Source organism: Cherax quadricarinatus, chromosome 16, assembly GCF_038502225.1.
Source record: "Cherax quadricarinatus isolate ZL_2023a chromosome 16, ASM3850222v1, whole genome shotgun sequence".
NCBI lineage: Eukaryota > Metazoa > Arthropoda > Malacostraca > Decapoda > Parastacidae > Cherax > Cherax quadricarinatus.
Window position 1 is genome coordinate 22,423,173 of NC_091307.1, and position 18,155 is coordinate 22,441,327.

An 18,155-nucleotide genomic window follows, 5' to 3' on the forward strand; every position below is an offset into this window, starting at 1 on the left:
CAGGTAGACACCAGGTAGACACCAGGTAGACACCAGGTAGACACCAGGTAACCTTCAGGTAGACTCCAGGTAGACTCCAGGTAGACACCAGGTAGACACCAGGTAGACACCAGGTAGACTCCAGGTAGACTCCAGGTAGACTCCAGGTAGACTCCAGGCAGACACCAGGTAGACTCCAGGTAGACACCAGGTAGACACCAGGTAACCTTCAGGTAGACTCCAGGTAGACACTAGGTAGACACCAGGTAGACACCAGGTAGACTCCAGGTAGACACCAGGTAGACACCAGGTAGACACCAGGTAACCTTCAGGTAGACTCCAGGTAGACTCCAGGTAGACACCAGGTAGACACCAGGTAGACACCATGTAACCTTCAGGTAGACTCCAGGTAGACTCCAGGTAGACACCAGGTAGACACCAGGTAGACACCAGGTAGACACCAGGTAACCTTCAGGTAGACACCAGGTAGACACCAGGTAGACACCAGGTAGACACCAGGTAGACACCAGGTAGACACCAGGTAACCTTCAGGTAGACACCAGGTAGACACCAGGTAGACACCAGGTAGACACCAGGTTGACTCCAGGTAGACACCAGGTAGACTCCAGGTAGACACCAGGTAGACACCAGGTAGACACCAGGTAGACTCCAGGTAGACTCCAGGTAGACTCCAGGTAGACTCCAGGTAGACACCAGGTAGACACCAGGTAGACACCAGGTAGACACCAGGTAAACACCAGGTAGACTCCAGGTAGACTCCAGGTAGACACCAGGTAGACACCAGGTAGACACCAGGTAGACTCCAGGTAGACACCAGGTAGACTCCAGGTAGACACCAGGTAGACACCAGGTAGACTCCAGGTAGACACCAGGTAGACACCAGGTAAGTAGATACGTGAACATACGTGGAAATACAAAACTCATCATTACAGCTATATATAATAACTTTAAAATACGCCATTTGCAAAGCCCTTAATGAAATTATTCAGCCGTATTTAAAGATCATTAAGTCCATTAAGGTACACCTACACAGTTTTTAATTAGTGCATTTACCTTAAATAGTAACACGTGTAAATTACCTACGATAATTACCTCCCCCCCCCAAAAAAAAAGGTGACAGTGACATTTCCACATAGGTTGTCCCGTAGCTTGATCGCTAGCACACTCGGCTCACACACTGAGGTCCATGGTTAGATCCCCGGTACAGGTGGTAATATTAGGATGTTTTACCTAAGACACCCGCTGTCCATGTTCAACCATCAGTAAAATATGTACCTGGGTGTTAGTCGATTGGTGTGGGTCGCATCCTGGGGCCAAAATTAACATAAGGGGCATTCTATATAGTAGTGTGTCATTGGTGTCACATATGGTCTGTATTTATTATTATTATTATTAAAGATTTGCCGGTATTCTCCCGGCCCGGGCCTTGTCCAAGTGGTGGCCCGGCCTTGGATCCCTCTTTAGGGAGTGTCTGAGACCTAAGTTTCCCATGGGAGGAGGCAGAAGCACCCCCTCATCTTTGGGACCAAATGTCCCCAGACCTAGCCACAAGCTAGGCCTCTCTGGTCTGCCATCCCCGCCCCAAGGGGGCTAATGGGAATGACAGGCTTGTGAGCTGTAAGCTCGGGCTCAGGCACCTACCCTGCCCTAGAAGGGCTGGGCATGGTGTCGATATATGGTCTGTATACCATGTACTTGTAGAAATAAAGATTATTTTATTATATTATTATTATTATGACCCCTGTATTTACAGTTTCATACAGCAAATAACAGTTAGCACTTGAGTTGTACTCACTAGAGCGCAGGCGAGAGAGATATATCATAATCTACACCTGGAAGATTCTGGAGGGACTGGTCCCTAATATGCACACAGCAATCACTCCATACGAAAGCAAAAGACTTGGCAGGCGATGCAACATACCCCCAGTGAAAAGTAGGGGCGTCACTGGTACACTAAGAGAAAACACAATAAGTGTCCGGGGCCCAAGACTGTTCAACAGCCTCCCACCAGCAATAAGGGGCATTACGGGAAGACCCCTGGTTGTCTTCAAGAGGGAGCTGGACAGGTACCTAAAGATGGTGCCGGATCAGCCAGGCTGTGGTTTGTGCGTTGGATTACGTGCGGCCAGCAGTAACAGCCTCGTTGATCATGCCCTGATCCACCGGGAGGCCTGGTCGTGGACCGGGCCGCGGGGACGTTGATCCCCGGAATGCCTTCCAGGTAGACTCCAGGTATCGTCATAAACTAATTAAATCAGTTAGGTCAAAATTAAAATATATAAGTATTAAATTAAAAAAAAGAATAAGCTGAATATATCATTTGTACAATTATTAACTTTACAAGTAGTAATCTCTTTTCGCCCAAGGTTGAAATTAAATCCCTGAAAAATAAAGTTACCCCACCGACATTTATTTTCTGTAATCTATTGAAGTAACTCGTTCGTCGTTTTCTATAATATTCATTGTGGATAAACTATACTATAATTGTCAGTTTGTTGAGAAATCTAGCAAACAAAACACAAATGAAATGAAACCACGGTTAGTTAATAATGAATTTTGAGCTGTTGTTTTACGCTTCTATATTAATTTCATGTTTTGCTAAGTGCACTTACTTTTATCTTATTATGTAAAATTTTCTTTGTTAATTGTTTTTTGTAATGAACAGTTATATTCTATTATTATTATTAAGCCTAAGGGATAAGAGCGGTTTTTTTTGGGGGGGGGGGATAGGGGAGTGTTAAAGAAGCCTAAGTTACCATACCCAACTAAACGCAACCTCCTTCTAACCCAAATCAGAAATTAAATTCTAGGGTAAAGTAGATTTAGTTTTTTTTTTTTTTTTGGGGGGGGGAGGTTATATAAAACTTATAAACATAAAATATATCTATCGCTATTACACAGGCTATCTAATACCAGAGAAGTTACCTAATAAAAAGGCAGAAATCCCTACACTATCACCCAGATGACTTTATTTAGAGTATTACCATAGATGGTTAATTTTAGAAAATAACCCAAGAAAGCAAGTATGGTTTATTTCCTGTGTGGTGTTCCATGATTCAATTCTCCAGTATGCGGTCCACAAGCCAGCTAGCACCCAGGTACTTACTCCTAGGTGAAACGGGAGGGGAAACTCGTGTAAGGAAACATGTTCAACGTTTCCACTCGTCCGAGGTTCGAACCCCAGTCGTTCACTTCAGGTAACGGCGGCAAGTGTTAGAAGACTTGCCTTTACGTCTTGTTGCCCCCCAGGATTCGACCCGGACTACTTTTGGTTGGTAAACGTTACCACTGAGCTAGGTATGTCCCTGAAGGTATAACAGTTCGTAATACAGATTGCCATTATTATCCTATCGATAGTTTGTGATGGTCAGGTTTTAAAAAAAGATCTTCATCCTAGATTATCCCATTGTGGAGATATATTGTTATTATCAGTCTGTGTTGAGTGTCACACTGCGGTCGTTTCACCACATTATTTGTGGTATTGTTGCGTGTTAGTGTAGCAGGTTGATGGAGGTAGAGGGCAGCACCATGCACGACTTGTACAGGCCGCCACGCTCGACTGCGTTCTGTGCCTTTAACTTCTCGTGGTACTGAGACACCGCAGTGAGCTCTAGCTCACGCACTCCTGCAAGAATATTGGTGTAAAACAAAAAATGCGAGAATGGAGGAACATTGCAGCAGGCCTACCGACCCATACATGGCAGGTCCTTCTCTAGGTTTTACATTACCTGTCGTACTACTAGCTAGTTGCATTGTTGTCCAAGTCATCGTCAATCTTCCGTGTATGATTCCTATCTCATGTCCAATGAAACGAAACTCTTCAATGCATATTTTTATAACTGTCAGAATAGCTTTCACATATCATCAGAAATCGGACCAAGGTTTACCGAACTTAATAATTTTAAAAACTGAAGACGAGACATAACATCCGTATTCCCTTATGGCTATTGTAAAAACTGTGTTATGTATGCAAGCCTAAATAAACATCTAAGTTCTACGCACACACGTGCGTGCGCGCGCGCACACACACACAGTGAAGCGGCGGGTCCAGGAGCTTTGAATCGACCCCTGCAACCACAACTAGGTGAGTACACATACACACACACACCTTGTAATGAAAGAAATTCAGCAGTATTCCTGTCACACAAGTTGAATACAAGGAAAACGTCAAGTTTAAGAGATGTATATTGGAAATAGTGAGAGGAGGTAATATGTTGTGGAGGAACTTCAGGCAATATATATCTGCGTAGCGAACATCAGGCGCAGCCTCACTTTACCAACAACAACAACAACACACATCAACACTTTTATTGCCTATAAATTGTAGTTGAGGACAACTTAGCCGGGGCCACGGCAATGTTGCTACAGTATAGAACAATACTTAAAGAACCCATTTATATATATATATATATATATATATATATATATATATATATATATATATATATATATATATATATATATATATATATATATAACAACCACTCTGAAAGAATAGCGAAATTCCTTGATAATGTGAAAAGTCACGAAAGCACTTGGAATTTCGCTATTTTTTCACAGTGGTTGTTTTGCATATTCTGATATCACCTGTTTACTGTGATCTTATTGCATATATGTATATCTTACCGAAATATGTTTAGGGGAGTACCACCTACATTGTCAATTAGAGACCCTAATTCTCAGAAGATAATAAACGTACTTTAAATAAAAACTAGAGATTTCTCCCGGAGCTCTTTCAGTATATTGTTATTAATGACTGAGGATCATTGCATAGTTTGTGTTTTACGTTTTATATCCAAGGAATTATAAAAAAAAAATATAACGGTGACAATGATGAACAGAAAATTTTGAAATTTCTGAATTAGTGTCGCGTTTGTTAAATAAATTTGGCATGTCGTATGTCTGAATCATTTTGCAATTATTTATAGGTAATCATGTCCACCTTAATATCCGTCACTGAAAAAGTTTTTTGATGTTATTGACGCAAGACTTGTGGTAGAAGAATAACAAAATATTATAAGTGAGTTTGGTAGCCACAATCGTCAAACAAGCCAAAGTTTCTTAAATGTTTTTTTGTAAGCAACAGTAGCCAGTGGCACGAACCAACCCACGTATATGGGAGGACATGGTATAAAATACTGACACGATGGAAACAGGCATAGATGTAGTCTAATGATCCTTATTGACAATATTAGTGATTTTGAAACTCGCCAGTTTCGCCCATTGCATGGGCGAAACTGGTGAGTTAAGGGTTTTATTACGCTGCACTAGTCTTCTAAGCCATATAAGGTTGGGGATGAGTGAACAAACTCCCGAGTACCGTCATAGAAGCTAAAACGTTGTGTAGTTTTAAAAATAGGTTGGATAAATACGTGAGTGGGTGTGAGTTGGACCTGACTAGCTTGTGCTACTAGGTCAGATGCCGTGCTCCTCCCTTAAGTGACGTGACTGACCTGACTAGGTCAAGGGCTTGGCTTAAGCCGGTGGGAGAATTGGACCTGCCTCGCATAGGCCAGTAAGCCTGTTGCAGTGTTTTTTATGTTCTTATATGGAGAAAATTAACAACAGTGACTAGCAAGGGACTAGGTATGCGATTTGTAGATGGAGGATCGATCCTCCATGCCAAGCGGAGCTTGACCCACACGGGCGCTGTATAGCCCTTGTGGTTTAGCGCTCCTTTTTTATTATAATAATTGACCCACACAGGTTAAAAACACTTCAGATATAAAATTAATCCAATAGCCCACACTGGCATAATAAATCAGGAGTATTATATACTTCGAAGAGTCTGGTATATATCTGGAGATATTTTAACCCTGTCCTGACCGCAGCGTTCGCTGAGCTCCAGACGGACATGACGGACCTGACGGCGGACTTGGAGTCTTCAGGGATCCCAACCCTGGACCACCGCAGCTACGTCATGAAGGTGTTCTTCCCCGGCGTCACAGACCATCCCATCCTCAGTGACCCAAAGGTAAGTACTACTTCCCCAATCTTCATCGACTCCAAGGTAAGAAATAGCTCAACCATCCTCAACGACCCCTGGGTAAGGAAGAGCTCTATAATCCTCAACGACCCCAATATAAGAACTAGCTGAGCGACCCCAAGGTAAGCCTAACACCCCATTCTTGACGACCCTCGCATGGCTAAAGTTAATATTCACTAACACGCCCTAAACTATTAAGTTCCCGCTGGAAAATGTCATGGTAGCGAGTACATGTACTACAACGTTGAGACTGCCACACACTGCTTTATATTCTTCGTACTCAAGTTTGTTGAGGTTTTATATCTTTTTAATAAGCAAAGAGGAGAATTCCAATAGGCCTAGTATTGGCCAATACTAAATAACCTATGAAAATTATACGTATTACACTTTCTTATATATTTTTCTCTGCACTTCAGCTGCGCATGAACGGGTGTCGGCCTGCCATGGACAGCGCCATGATCCAGTTCGAGCAGCTCATCACTAATAGATATTTCCTGCTGGCGTTCATAGAGTCGCTGGAGGCGCAGAAAACTTTCAACATCAGAGACAAGTAAGTTGTACCTGGGGGCCTCTGGAGGGGGGGGGGGTCATTGAACCAGCGGCTGTCCTCAACTTGTTCACCTCCTGTCATGGTTTACTAGCCATGGTTTGATGTCTTACAGCCAAGGCTAATGTCTAACAGTCTTCTGAGTCACCGTGGAAAGCTCTCTCTCTCTCTCTCTCTCTCTCTCTCTCTCTCTCTCTCCCAGTTATACGTTCTCCAAGACTTATTTTCAGTAAATTTGCGTTAAGTCTCCCAGTTCTGTTGTTAAGCATTTTACTCTTGAATGCTTTGGTGAGAATTTTTCTTCAGTGCCTGGCACTCGGAGGTGTCTCAGTGCCTGGTACTCGGTGTCTCAGTGCCTGGTACTCGGTGTCTCAGTGCCTGGCACTCGGAGGTGTCTCAGTGCCTGGTACTCGGTGTCTCAGTGCCTGGTACTCGGAGGTGTCTCAGTGCCTGGTACTCGGAGGTGTCTCAGTGCCTGGCACTCGGGGGTGTCTCAGTGCCTGGCACTCGGGGGTGTCTCAGTGCCTGGCACTCGGGGGTGTCTCAGTGCCTGGCACTCGGGGGTGTCTCAGTGCCTGACACTCGGGGGTGTCTCAGTGCCTGGTACTCGGGGGTGTCTCAGTGCCTGGCACTCGGGGGTGTCTCAGTGCCTGGTGCTCGGAGGTGTCTCAGTGCCTGTCACTCGGGGGTGTCTCAGTACCTGGTACTCGGAGGTGTCTCAGTGCCTGGCACTCGGGGGTGTCTCAGTGCCTGGTACTCGGAGGTGTCTCAGTGCCTGGTACTCGGAGGTGTCTCAGTGCCTGGTACTTGGAGGTGTCTCAGTGCCTGGTACTCGGAGGTGTCTCAGTGCCTGGTACTCGGAGGTGTCTCAGTGCCTGGTACTCGGTGTCTCAGTGCCCGGTATTCAGAGGTGTATCAGTGCCTGGTATTCAGAGGTGTCTCAGTGCCTGGTACTCGGAGGTGGCTCAGTGCCTGGTACTCGGAGGTGTCTCAGTGCCTGGTACTCGGTGTCTCAGTGCCTGGTACTCGGAGGTGTCTCAGTGCCTGGTACTCGAAGGTGTCTCAGTGCTTGGTACTCCGAGATATCTGAGTACTACTATTAAATCCTTACCTGCCAACAGTATCTCTTACACAGACGTACAAAATAAGTCGCTTCTCCCTCACAGAGTGAATGTGGCATCACTGCTGGTGGTGTCGATGGTAGGACGTATGGAATACCTGACGGAGATCCTGAGACTACTGTTGCTGCGTCTCATAGACAAGAGTGTAGCTACCAAGCATCCTCAACTCATGCTTAGGAGGACGGAGAGCGTTGTCGAGAAGATGCTGACCAACTGGATGACGCTGTGCATGTACACCTACCTCAAGGTTGTTAATTATTATTACTATTACTATTTTTTTTTAAACTCAATGGTCGTCTTCTTCCAAGGCAGAGTGACCCAAAGAAGAAAGTACACTCACCATCATTCATTCAATCGTCGTCTTTCCAGAAGTGTCCTGACATGACAATCAGTTTACCCCCTCCCCGTATAATAACATCTCCATCCCTCCTTTAGAGTGCAAACACTGCCCTTACCACCTCCAGGACTCAAGTCTGGCTAACCTGTTCCCCTGAATCCGTTCATAAACGTTACCTTGTTCACATTAACTCATATCTAACACGCTCTCACCAGCCTGGAGAATGGGTGGTAATTAGGTTCGATCCAAGGAAGAGAAAAAGGTACGTTCAATTCATTGGATCAAGACCTCCACACTAATATCAAGGACTTCTTCGCTTCGTTGAGGTCAGGTTGGCCATGTTGTCTGGGACCACTGGACGTTCCTCTGGGACCATTGAACGTCCCTCTGGGACCACTGGACATACCCCTGAACGCCACCTGGAACGATTAACAGTCGCTCGGCTTTTGTTAATTACTTGTTAATTAGTTGTTAATTACTTGTTAATGACCTTTACCTCCGCTACATAAATTTAATTGACGTCACTATTCTCTCTCTCTCTCTCTCTCTCTCTCCAAAATCTTGTTCAATGATAACTTTTAAATCACTCTAAATATAATCTTCCTAAATATTTTTTTATAAAACTGATCATTATTTTCATTCAATGTTGTTTACATGATTTTTTCGTGGGACGTTTACGGCTCATGGAAATTTAAGCGAAATTCCTTTCATAACACTACGTATAATAATTGATAAATTTTCTGAACAAATTTTGATATACTGTATCTAAGACTGATATATGTATATATATATATATATATATATATATATATATATATATATATATATATATATATATATATATATATATATATATATATATATATTGCTATTATCATGCATTTTTAATATATATTAAATTCAGTCAGGGCAGAAGAGCAAAAATATTTTACATTGTGAAATGTAAAATTAATGATGTTAATCCTCGTGACATCTGTCTGGTGAAGGTTGCACTCTGCAAGTGCACGTGGAGGTTGCACCCTGCAAGTGCACGTGGAGGTTGCACTCTGCAAGTGCACGTGGAGGTTGCACCCTGCAAGTGCACGTGGAGGTTGCACTCTGCAAGTGCACGTGGAGGTTGCACCCTGCAAGTGCACGTGGAGGTTGCACTCTGCATGTGCACGTGAAGGTTGCACTCTGCAAGTGCACGTGGAGGTTCCACTCTGCAAGTGCACGTGGAGGTTGCACTCTGCAAGTGCACGTGAAGGTTGCACTCTGCAAGTGCACGTGGAGGTTGCACTCTGCAAGTGCACGTGGAGGTTGCACTCTGCAAGTGCACGTGGAGGTTGCACTCTGCAAGTGCACGTGGAGGTTGCACTCTGCAAGTGCACGTGGAGGTTGCACTCTGCATGTGCACGTGAAGGTTGCACTCTGCAAGTGCACGTGGAGGTTCCACTCTGCAAGTGCACGTGGAGATTGCACTCTGCAAGTGCACGTGGAGATTGCACTCTGCAAGGGCACGTGGAGGTTGCACTCTGCAAGTGCACGTGGAGGCTGCACTCTGCAAGTGCACGTGGAGGTTGCACTCTGCAAGTTCACGTGGTTGCACTCTGCAAGTGCACGTGAAGGTTGCACTCTGCAAGTGCACGTGGAGGTTGCACTCTGCAAGTGCACGTGGAGGTTGCACTCTGCAAGTGCACGTGGAGGTTGCACTCTGCAAGTGCACGTGGAGGTTGCACTCTGCAAGTGCACGTGGAGGTTGCACTCTGCAAGTGCACGTGGAGGTTGCACTCTGCAAGTGCACGTGGAGGTTGCACTCTGCAAGTGCACGTGGAGGTTGCACTCTGCAAGTGCACGTGGAGGTTGCACTCTGCAAGTGCACGTGGAGGTTGCACTCTGCAAGTGCACGTGGAGGTTGCACTCTGCAAGTGCACGTGGAGGCTGCACTCTGTATGTGCACGTGGAGGTTGCATTCTGCAAGTGCACGTGGAGGTTGCACTCTGCAAGTGCACGTGGAGGTTGCACTCTGCAAGTGCACGTGAAGGTTGCACTCTGCAAGTGCACGTGGAGGTTGCACTCTGCAAGTGCACGTGGAGGTTGCACTCTGCAAGTGCACGTGGAGGTTGCACTCTGCAAGTGCACGTGGAGGTTGCACTCTGCAAGTGCACGTGGAGGTTGCACTCTGCATGTGCACGTGAAGGTTGCACTCTGCAAGTGCACGTGGAGGTTCCACTCTGCAAGTGCACGTGGAGATTGCACTCTGCAAGTGCACGTGGAGATTGCACTCTGCAAGGGCACGTGGAGGTTGCACTCTGCAAGTGCACGTGGAGGCTGCACTCTGCAAGTGCACGTGGAGGTTGCACTCTGCAAGTTCACGTGGTTGCACTCTGCAAGTGCACGTGAAGGTTGCACTCTGCAAGTGCACGTGGAGGTTGCACTCTGCAAGTGCACGTGGAGGTTGCACTCTGCAAGTGCACGTGGAGGTTGCACTCTGCAAGTGCACGTGGAGGTTGCACTCTGCAAGTGCACGTGGAGGTTGCACTTTGCATGTGCACGTGGAGGTTGCACTCTGCAAGTGCACGTGGAGGTTGCACTCTGCATGTGCACGTGGAGGTTGCACTCTGCAAGTGCACGTGGAGGTTGCACTCTGCAAGTGCACGTGGAGGTTTTATGTTGCTCCGAGTTGATATTTGTTAATGCCAGATGTATTGCACGAGAGATGTGGAAGGTATTGATGGCAGGTATCGTGCAGGCAACACAGTGATAACGAAGAAAAGGGCACAATAACGTGACTGGAACAATACACAAATAACCCGCACATAGGTTAGTGGTACAAGTTGGTCCGTAACGTCGGCCTAAGTTTCGTTCTCCTGTGTGGGTTGTGTGTATATTGATGACAGGTACAGTACACATTGATGACAGGTGCACTACACATTGATGACAGGTACAGTACACATTGATGACAGGTACAGTACACATTGATGACAGGTGCACTACACATTGATGACAGGTACAGTACACATTGATGACAGGTACAGTACACATTGATGACAGATGCACTACACATTGATGACAGGTGCACTACACATTGATGACAGGTACAGTACACATTGATGACAGGTACAGTACACATTGATGACAGATGCACTACACATTGATGACAGGTGCACTACACATTGATGACAGGTACAGTACACATTGATGACAGGTACAGTACACATTGATGACAGGTGCACTACACATTGATGACAGGTGCACTACACATTGATGACAGGTACAGTACACATTGATGACAGGTGCACTACACATTGATGACAGGTACAGTGCACATTGATGACAGGTACAGTACACATTGATGACAGGTGCACTACACATTGATGACAGGTGCACTACACATTGATGACAGGTACAGTACACATTGATGACAGATGCACTACACATTGATGACAGGTACAGTACACATTGATGACAGATGCACTACACATTGATGACAGATGCACTACACATTGATGACAGGTGCACTACACATTGATGACAGGTACAGTACACATTGATGACAGGTACAGTACACATTGATGACAGGTGCACTACACATTGATGACAGGTACAGTACACATTGATGACAGGTACAGTACACATTGATGACAGGTACAGTACACATTGATGACAGGTACAGTACACATTGATGGCAGGTGCACTACACATGACAGGTGCACTACACATTGATGACAGATGCACTACACATGACAGGTGCACTACACATTGATGACAGGTGCACTACACATTGATGACAGGTGCACTACACATTGATGACAGGTGCACTACACATTGATGACAGGTGCACTACACATTGATGACAGGTACAGTACACATTGATGACAGATGCACTACACATGACAGATGCACTACACATGACAGATGCACTACACATGACAGATGCACTACACATGACAGATGCACTACACATGACAGATGCACTACACATGACAGATGCACTACACATGACAGGTGCACTACACATGACAGGTGCACTACACATTGATGACAGATGCACTACACATGACAGATGCACTACACATGACAGGTGCACTACACATTGATGACAGGTGCACTACAGATTGATGACAGGTGTTCTGGAGGGGAAAACAAATTATAAATGTCTTAGCCACTCTTTAGACTCAGGGAAAAATATGAAATCCTTTGAAAGAATCGAAGGAAGAGAAAAAAGTGAATGAATCTAAATATATTTATAATGATAAACCCGTGTGTGGAATCACAGAGGTCCGAGTCACTGTTTTATTTTATTTTATTTTATTTTTGCGACCGAAACTCGGCCCATTCCACCGGTTTTTTTTTCTGGGTTTAAAAGCTAAATTTACTGGGATTTAATAGTGATATTGATAAATCCTTCCCTACAGAAATAAATCTCCTGCGAGGATTTAGATGTAGTACTGAGACAACACAGTTTTACAGATATTTAGTAGTAATTCTTTAAAATAACTGTATAAATAATCAGTGCAGCACACTGGTAAATGTTGGGAATGCTTTCGAAAGAATGATGATATCAGTTAATCATGTGAGACTGACGAGAATCAGATCACAATAATGCCACATTAGTTGCACTTGTCCTTTTTACCTAAGACTCAGATCATCACAAAAGACTCAGTGTGTATGAAAACTAAACTGGTGTAGCCGAGGGAACGGGAGAGAGTGATCTACTAGTCCAAAGACAATAAATGACTTCTCCTTTGCCCTCTACAGGAGCAGGCAGGTCCTTCACTGTTCCTGCTATACAAGGCCATCAAGCACCAGGTGGAGAAGGGTCCTGTGGATGCTATCACCCACGACGCCCGCTACTCCCTCTCAGAGGAGCGGCTCCTAAGAGAACAGATCACCCACTCCCACGTTGTAAGTAAGCGTAATGTTCTCTCAGGCCTGCTTGTATTATGTGAATGTAGATATATTCGTGTTTCACGTAAAAAAAGAGTGCATCTGTTGCTCCCTGTGTTTCAAGTGAGATTTATATATTTATTGATATAAATGAGGTGAGACTCACTCGGATATTCTCTCTCTCTGAATGTCGAAGGTTTTGTGTACGTGTGTGTGCTGTACTCTGCTCCTGATTATCTTCTCCATTAATTTGCATGATATGCATGTGAGAGAAATTGGTCTGTATTTCGGTGCTTCCCGTCTCATTTCTTTAACAGGGGTTAAATTTACGGTCTTCAAGATCTTTGGTAGCACTCTGGTATCCATTGACTTATTAATGGATCTTAGGTAGTTTTTGACAGTGCTTCTGCTCCCTCATGCAGGATCCATGGTGACTGTCAGTCTCATTGTTTTTATTGTATCCAGTTCCACCGAGAGTTTTTTTTTTTTACCTCCTGGTGTGTGTATGGTGCCCAGTACCTGTCGATGTACTCTTTATCCTAATCATTCTGGTACTGATCCTGTTTTTACTGAGTTATCTTTAAATCGCTTGTTCAGTAACATCTCAGACTTCCCTGTCATCCTTCGTGAGATCTCCTTCAGTCGAATTACCGAGTCTTTCACTATCGTGGCTGTGAAGCTGTTGTGGTTCGCACTTGACCTATGCTGTTATGTCATTCTCAAATCGTCACTCAGCCTCTCTCTGCATTCTTGCATATTCGTTTCTGGCCGGTATGCTCACCTCTCGGGCCACTTTTGTCCTTCCCTGTATACAATTCTATGATCTAATGCTTCGCTTTCCTCTCTACATCTCTGGTTGAACCAGGGGCTCCCTTTGGCCTTATTATTCCTTCTGGGTATGAGGGTTCTCTGCTTCCCAGAGCACTTTCCAGCTAGGTACTCCATCATCTCATTCGTTGACTATTCTTACAGTTCCCTTTCTCATTGCACTGCATTCAGGGAGTTTCCTCATTCTTTCGAACATCCTAAAATCTGGCTTGTCACTCCCTCCACCTGCACACACGTCTTATTCATCAATATACCCAAGTGTTGCACGTGTCTTATTCAGTTAGTTTTGTATTCCATTAATACATAATTGGTGTTAGATGTGCTGATTAAAGCAACAGTAGCTTGTACACTGATCTTCACGTTTACTTCAGCAAGGTACTCCAAGTTCAGCACTGTATGGTCGCCAGTGTCCAGGTGGCTCGTATTTTGTCTCACTTGTGTCATTCGTACTTGTGGTTAATACTGTGTCCAGTCTTGTTAGCTAATTATTCACTCACTCGCGTATCTCATCTATTATAATAGTTTGCCTTTTATTTTTCCGGTGTTTCTCAGGTTCTGCATCAGTTTCTCATGGCAGTGTCAAAAGCCTTTTTTGAAATATAAATAAATGCAAGCTCTCCATGTATTTTTTTCGTATGACTGATGGAATTATCGAAGACACTTAAAAAATGTAGTCACAGTACGGTGGCTGAAACAATTCAAGAAAAACCTGCACTTAGGAGAGAAACCTTACGACGTTTCGCTCCCTTCCTGGACCATTGTCAAGTCAAAAAGCGGGAAGAAAAGTGTAACCTGACAATAGTCCAGGAGGGACCGAAATGTTGTCATTAGGTTCCTCTCTCAAGTTTATTCACGAGAGATATACTCTGGTATACACTAGAAAACTACTATCCTGCCCAATGGTAGGTTCATTCTGCCCAATAATAGGTGCATCCTGCCCAGTGATTGTTGTACTAACCCAATTATATCTGCAGGGGTTGATTCACAGCTCATGGAGGGCATCCCCACTACAATTCCCCCTATAATCCCTAATTATAATGTCTCCTTTAAATTATATTCCCCCATCTCATCAGCATCAATGGGCCCCCTTCCCTTCAAGGAGTAAAGGGACTTTAAAGGACTGTCGTGATGAGTAAGGGGAGAGCAAGTGGGAAATGTGTGTGTGTGTGTGTGTGTGTGTGTGTGTGTGTGTGTGTGTGTGTGTGTGTGTGTGTGTGTGTGTGTGTGTGTGTGTGTGTGTGTGTGTGTGTGTGTGCGAGAGAGAGAGAGAGAGAGTTAGATTAACTCAATTAAGTCTTATGGAAAGTTTCCTGCTGAGTATTGATAAAGGAACTGGAGTCCTGCGAATTGCTTCAGCAACGCTACCTCCGCGCTACCGGCGTTGAAACTGCTTTACCCCTGCACTACCGGCGTTGAAACTGCGTTACCCCTGCGCTACCGGCGTTGAAACTGCGTTACCCCTGCACCACCGGCGTTGAAACTGCGTTACCCCTGCACTACCGGCGTTGAAACTGCTTTATCCCTGCGCTACCGGCGTTGAAACTGCGTTACCCCTGCACCACCGGCGTTGAAACTGCGTTACCCCTGCACTACCAGCGTTGAAACTGCGTTACCCCTGCGCTACCGGCGTTGAAACTGCGTTACCCCTGCGCTACCGGCGTTGAAACTGCTTTATCCCTGCGCTACCGGCGTTGAAACTGCTTTATCCCTGCACCACCGGCGTTGAAACTGCGTTACCCCTGCACTACCGGCGTTGAAACTGCGTTACCCCTGCGCTACCGGCGTTGAAACTGCGTTACCCCTGCGCTACCGGCGTTGAAACTGCTTTACCCCTGCGCTACAGGCGTTGAAACTGCGTTACCCCTGCGCTACCTGCGTTGAAACTGCGTTACCCCTGCGCTACCGGCGTTGAAACTGCGTTACCCCTGCGCTACCGGCGTTGAAACTGCGTTACCCCTGCGCTACCTGCGTTGAAACTGCGTTACCCCTGCGCTACCGGCGTTGAAACTGCGTTACCCCTGCGCTACCGGCGTTGAAACTGCTTTACCGGCGTTGAAACTGCGTTACCCCCTGCGCTAACGGCATTGAAACTGCGCTACCCCTGCGCTACCGGCGTTGAAACTGCGTTACCACTAAGCTACCTGCGCTGAAGCTAACTACACCAAGCTACCGGAGATAAAAATAGGTTACAAAGTTAACTGCACTACCACGATGCTACTTACCTCAAAAAAAAAAAACCTACCTCGTTACGCACGCTGACGCTTGCGTCAGAGCTACGCTTCCACGACGCTGCATCTGCTGTAACGTGGTTTAGAGAAAGGTAAAGTTTTGAGATTGGAAATTGACTGATCCAGGTGATCATTCAACACGTCTCGCAAACAGAAAACGCGTGCAAAAACTAGCAAATTAAAACCGAATAACAAACGTAGAGAGAACAAGAACGTTAAAACCCACAAGACCAAAAGAAAAAAAAATGTTGAAGCCCCCCCCATTAAGATGACATTGTCAAAAAAATAGGCAAAATAAAAAGAAAATATCCACAAGTTGACAGGACACATGGGAAAGGCTGTATTTCTCATGTGTCTCATTTATCAGGCCTCCTCGTAATTATAAAATATAATAAATGTTAAGAGGAGAGTGTGAAGCCTTGGGAAAATAGATAAGATTTCGTTCGGATTTTTAACCCCGGAGGGTTAGCCACCCAGGATAACCCAAGAAAGTCAGTGCGTCATCGAGGACTGTCTAACTTATTTCCATTGGGGTCCTTAATCTTGTCCCCCAGGATGCGACCCACACCAGTCGACTAACACCCAGGTACCTATTTGCTGCTAGGTGAACAGGACAACAGGTGTAAGGAAACGTGTCGAAATGTTTCCACCCGCCGGGATTCGAACCAGGGCCCTCCGTGTGTGAAGCGGGAGCTTTAGCCACCAGGCCACCGGGAACCCACGTGGATCATGGTCGCGATTCATGTTACACAGACAGGAGCAGGAACCACCTGCAAGCAGGTGGCTCTGGGTGTGGCGGGTGGAACCTCTGAGTCTAGAAAGAATCATCTCATCATGGCGATGCTTGGTGAAAAAGGGCCAAGCACCTAGACCCTGTTGAGCCCTACATAACTTGTTGCTCGTATGTAGGGCCCACCTGTCCCTACCACTACACAAGGGCACATCTACGCCTGTTACCGTTTGGAGTCACCAAGACAGAAGCTCAGAAGAAATGGGGAAAATTTCTCTTGGTGCAGGTCATAAGTCACATTATGACCTGCAATAGTAAAGCCTTTGGTCATTTGACCGAGGCCTTCCAGTGGCTTTCCAGTCCATACACACAAAAACTAATAATATGAATAAGGAACTGTGTTTTGGAGACTATAAATCGAGGTGAATTAATTCTTCTCCCTTGTTCATTAGAGGTTGTGGGACGTTCCTGTCCGCTGTGGGTGGTTTATACATATGCTGCTAACCCTGCTACACCTGCTCGGAGCGTGTCACACCTGTCCCACTCACTTGGGCCTAACAGTTGAAGGCTTAATTAACGCTGAACACCTCTCTCGTGTTAACAAATTAATTTTAGCTGGAGTTAATTGAGCGAAATCTTGGCGTGAAGAAGAGAATTTCATATAATCTGGTACGTGGGATAAAATGCAAATGACAGTTGTAGGTAGGGTGTGAAAGCGTCGGGATTCAGTAAATGACGTTAGTTTTTGCGCATGCAAGATTTACCTAAAAGAATAAATTTTGCTGTCACCTGTCGCTTGTCTGGAAAATTTAAATGTGATTTAATGTCTTGAAGGTGCTTTATGTTGGCCTCCCCTGGGCGTTGGTCCACGACAGTCCCTCCTCGGTGGGTCCTTCCTGCTCTTCCTCTTCGTCCTCATTTCCCTCTTCTCTTGTTTCTTCCTTTTGGTGCTTCAGTCGCTGTTTTTCTTAGGGATCCTCTTTATTTAAATCCTTTGTGTTTTTTTTCCTACCCTGGGCACCGCCTTTGAATACGATTCTGCATAATTCTCCTCCCGATTAGGAGTTCTTCATTAGTAGCTACCTTCCTTGACCAAGTCTCCTCCATCAGTCTGGAAAAAAAAATAGTGAAGTCGATACATAGCTGTTGTGTGGTTTTTCTCTTGGAATTAATTATACTTTCTTCTGAAATTCCTAGATTGCTTCCCATGGCTGGATCATCTGTGCCTTTGTCAGATTATTCTGCAAGTAACATTAACCTCCAGTTAAATATCTGATTTGCCCATTGGAGGAGCCTCCTTCGCTGCCTTCCCCAGGTTAGTACCCCTCTGGTGAGATCCCTGGATCACTTCCCACTAAGAGTGTCCGATGATACCTGCCTTAGCATGGGCCTTTCCGAGTCTCCAAGTCCGTTGCTGGAATCGGAGCAAGCGACCGTTGCCGTGTTCCTCCCTTAAGTCAATGTGACCTGACCTGACTGGGTTGGGTGCATTGGCTTAAGCCGGTAGGA

General features: G+C 45.3%; 1 protein-coding gene across 2 annotated transcripts in view; it reads left to right on the forward strand.

Annotated features, from left to right (window-relative positions):
* LOC128688922 (plexin-B-like) overlaps positions 1-18,155 on the forward strand; it is a 198,532-nt gene that overhangs the window by 164,770 nt on the left and 15,607 nt on the right. For both annotated transcript variants that reach the window (XM_053776977.2, XM_070085458.1), the window contains exons 12-15: positions 5,832-5,974; positions 6,403-6,536; positions 7,700-7,901; positions 12,732-12,878. In XM_053776977.2, the coding sequence (XP_053632952.2) occupies positions 5,832-5,974; positions 6,403-6,536; positions 7,700-7,901; positions 12,732-12,878 (626 nt within the window). The remainder of the gene's footprint in view (positions 1-5,831; positions 5,975-6,402; positions 6,537-7,699; positions 7,902-12,731; positions 12,879-18,155) is intronic.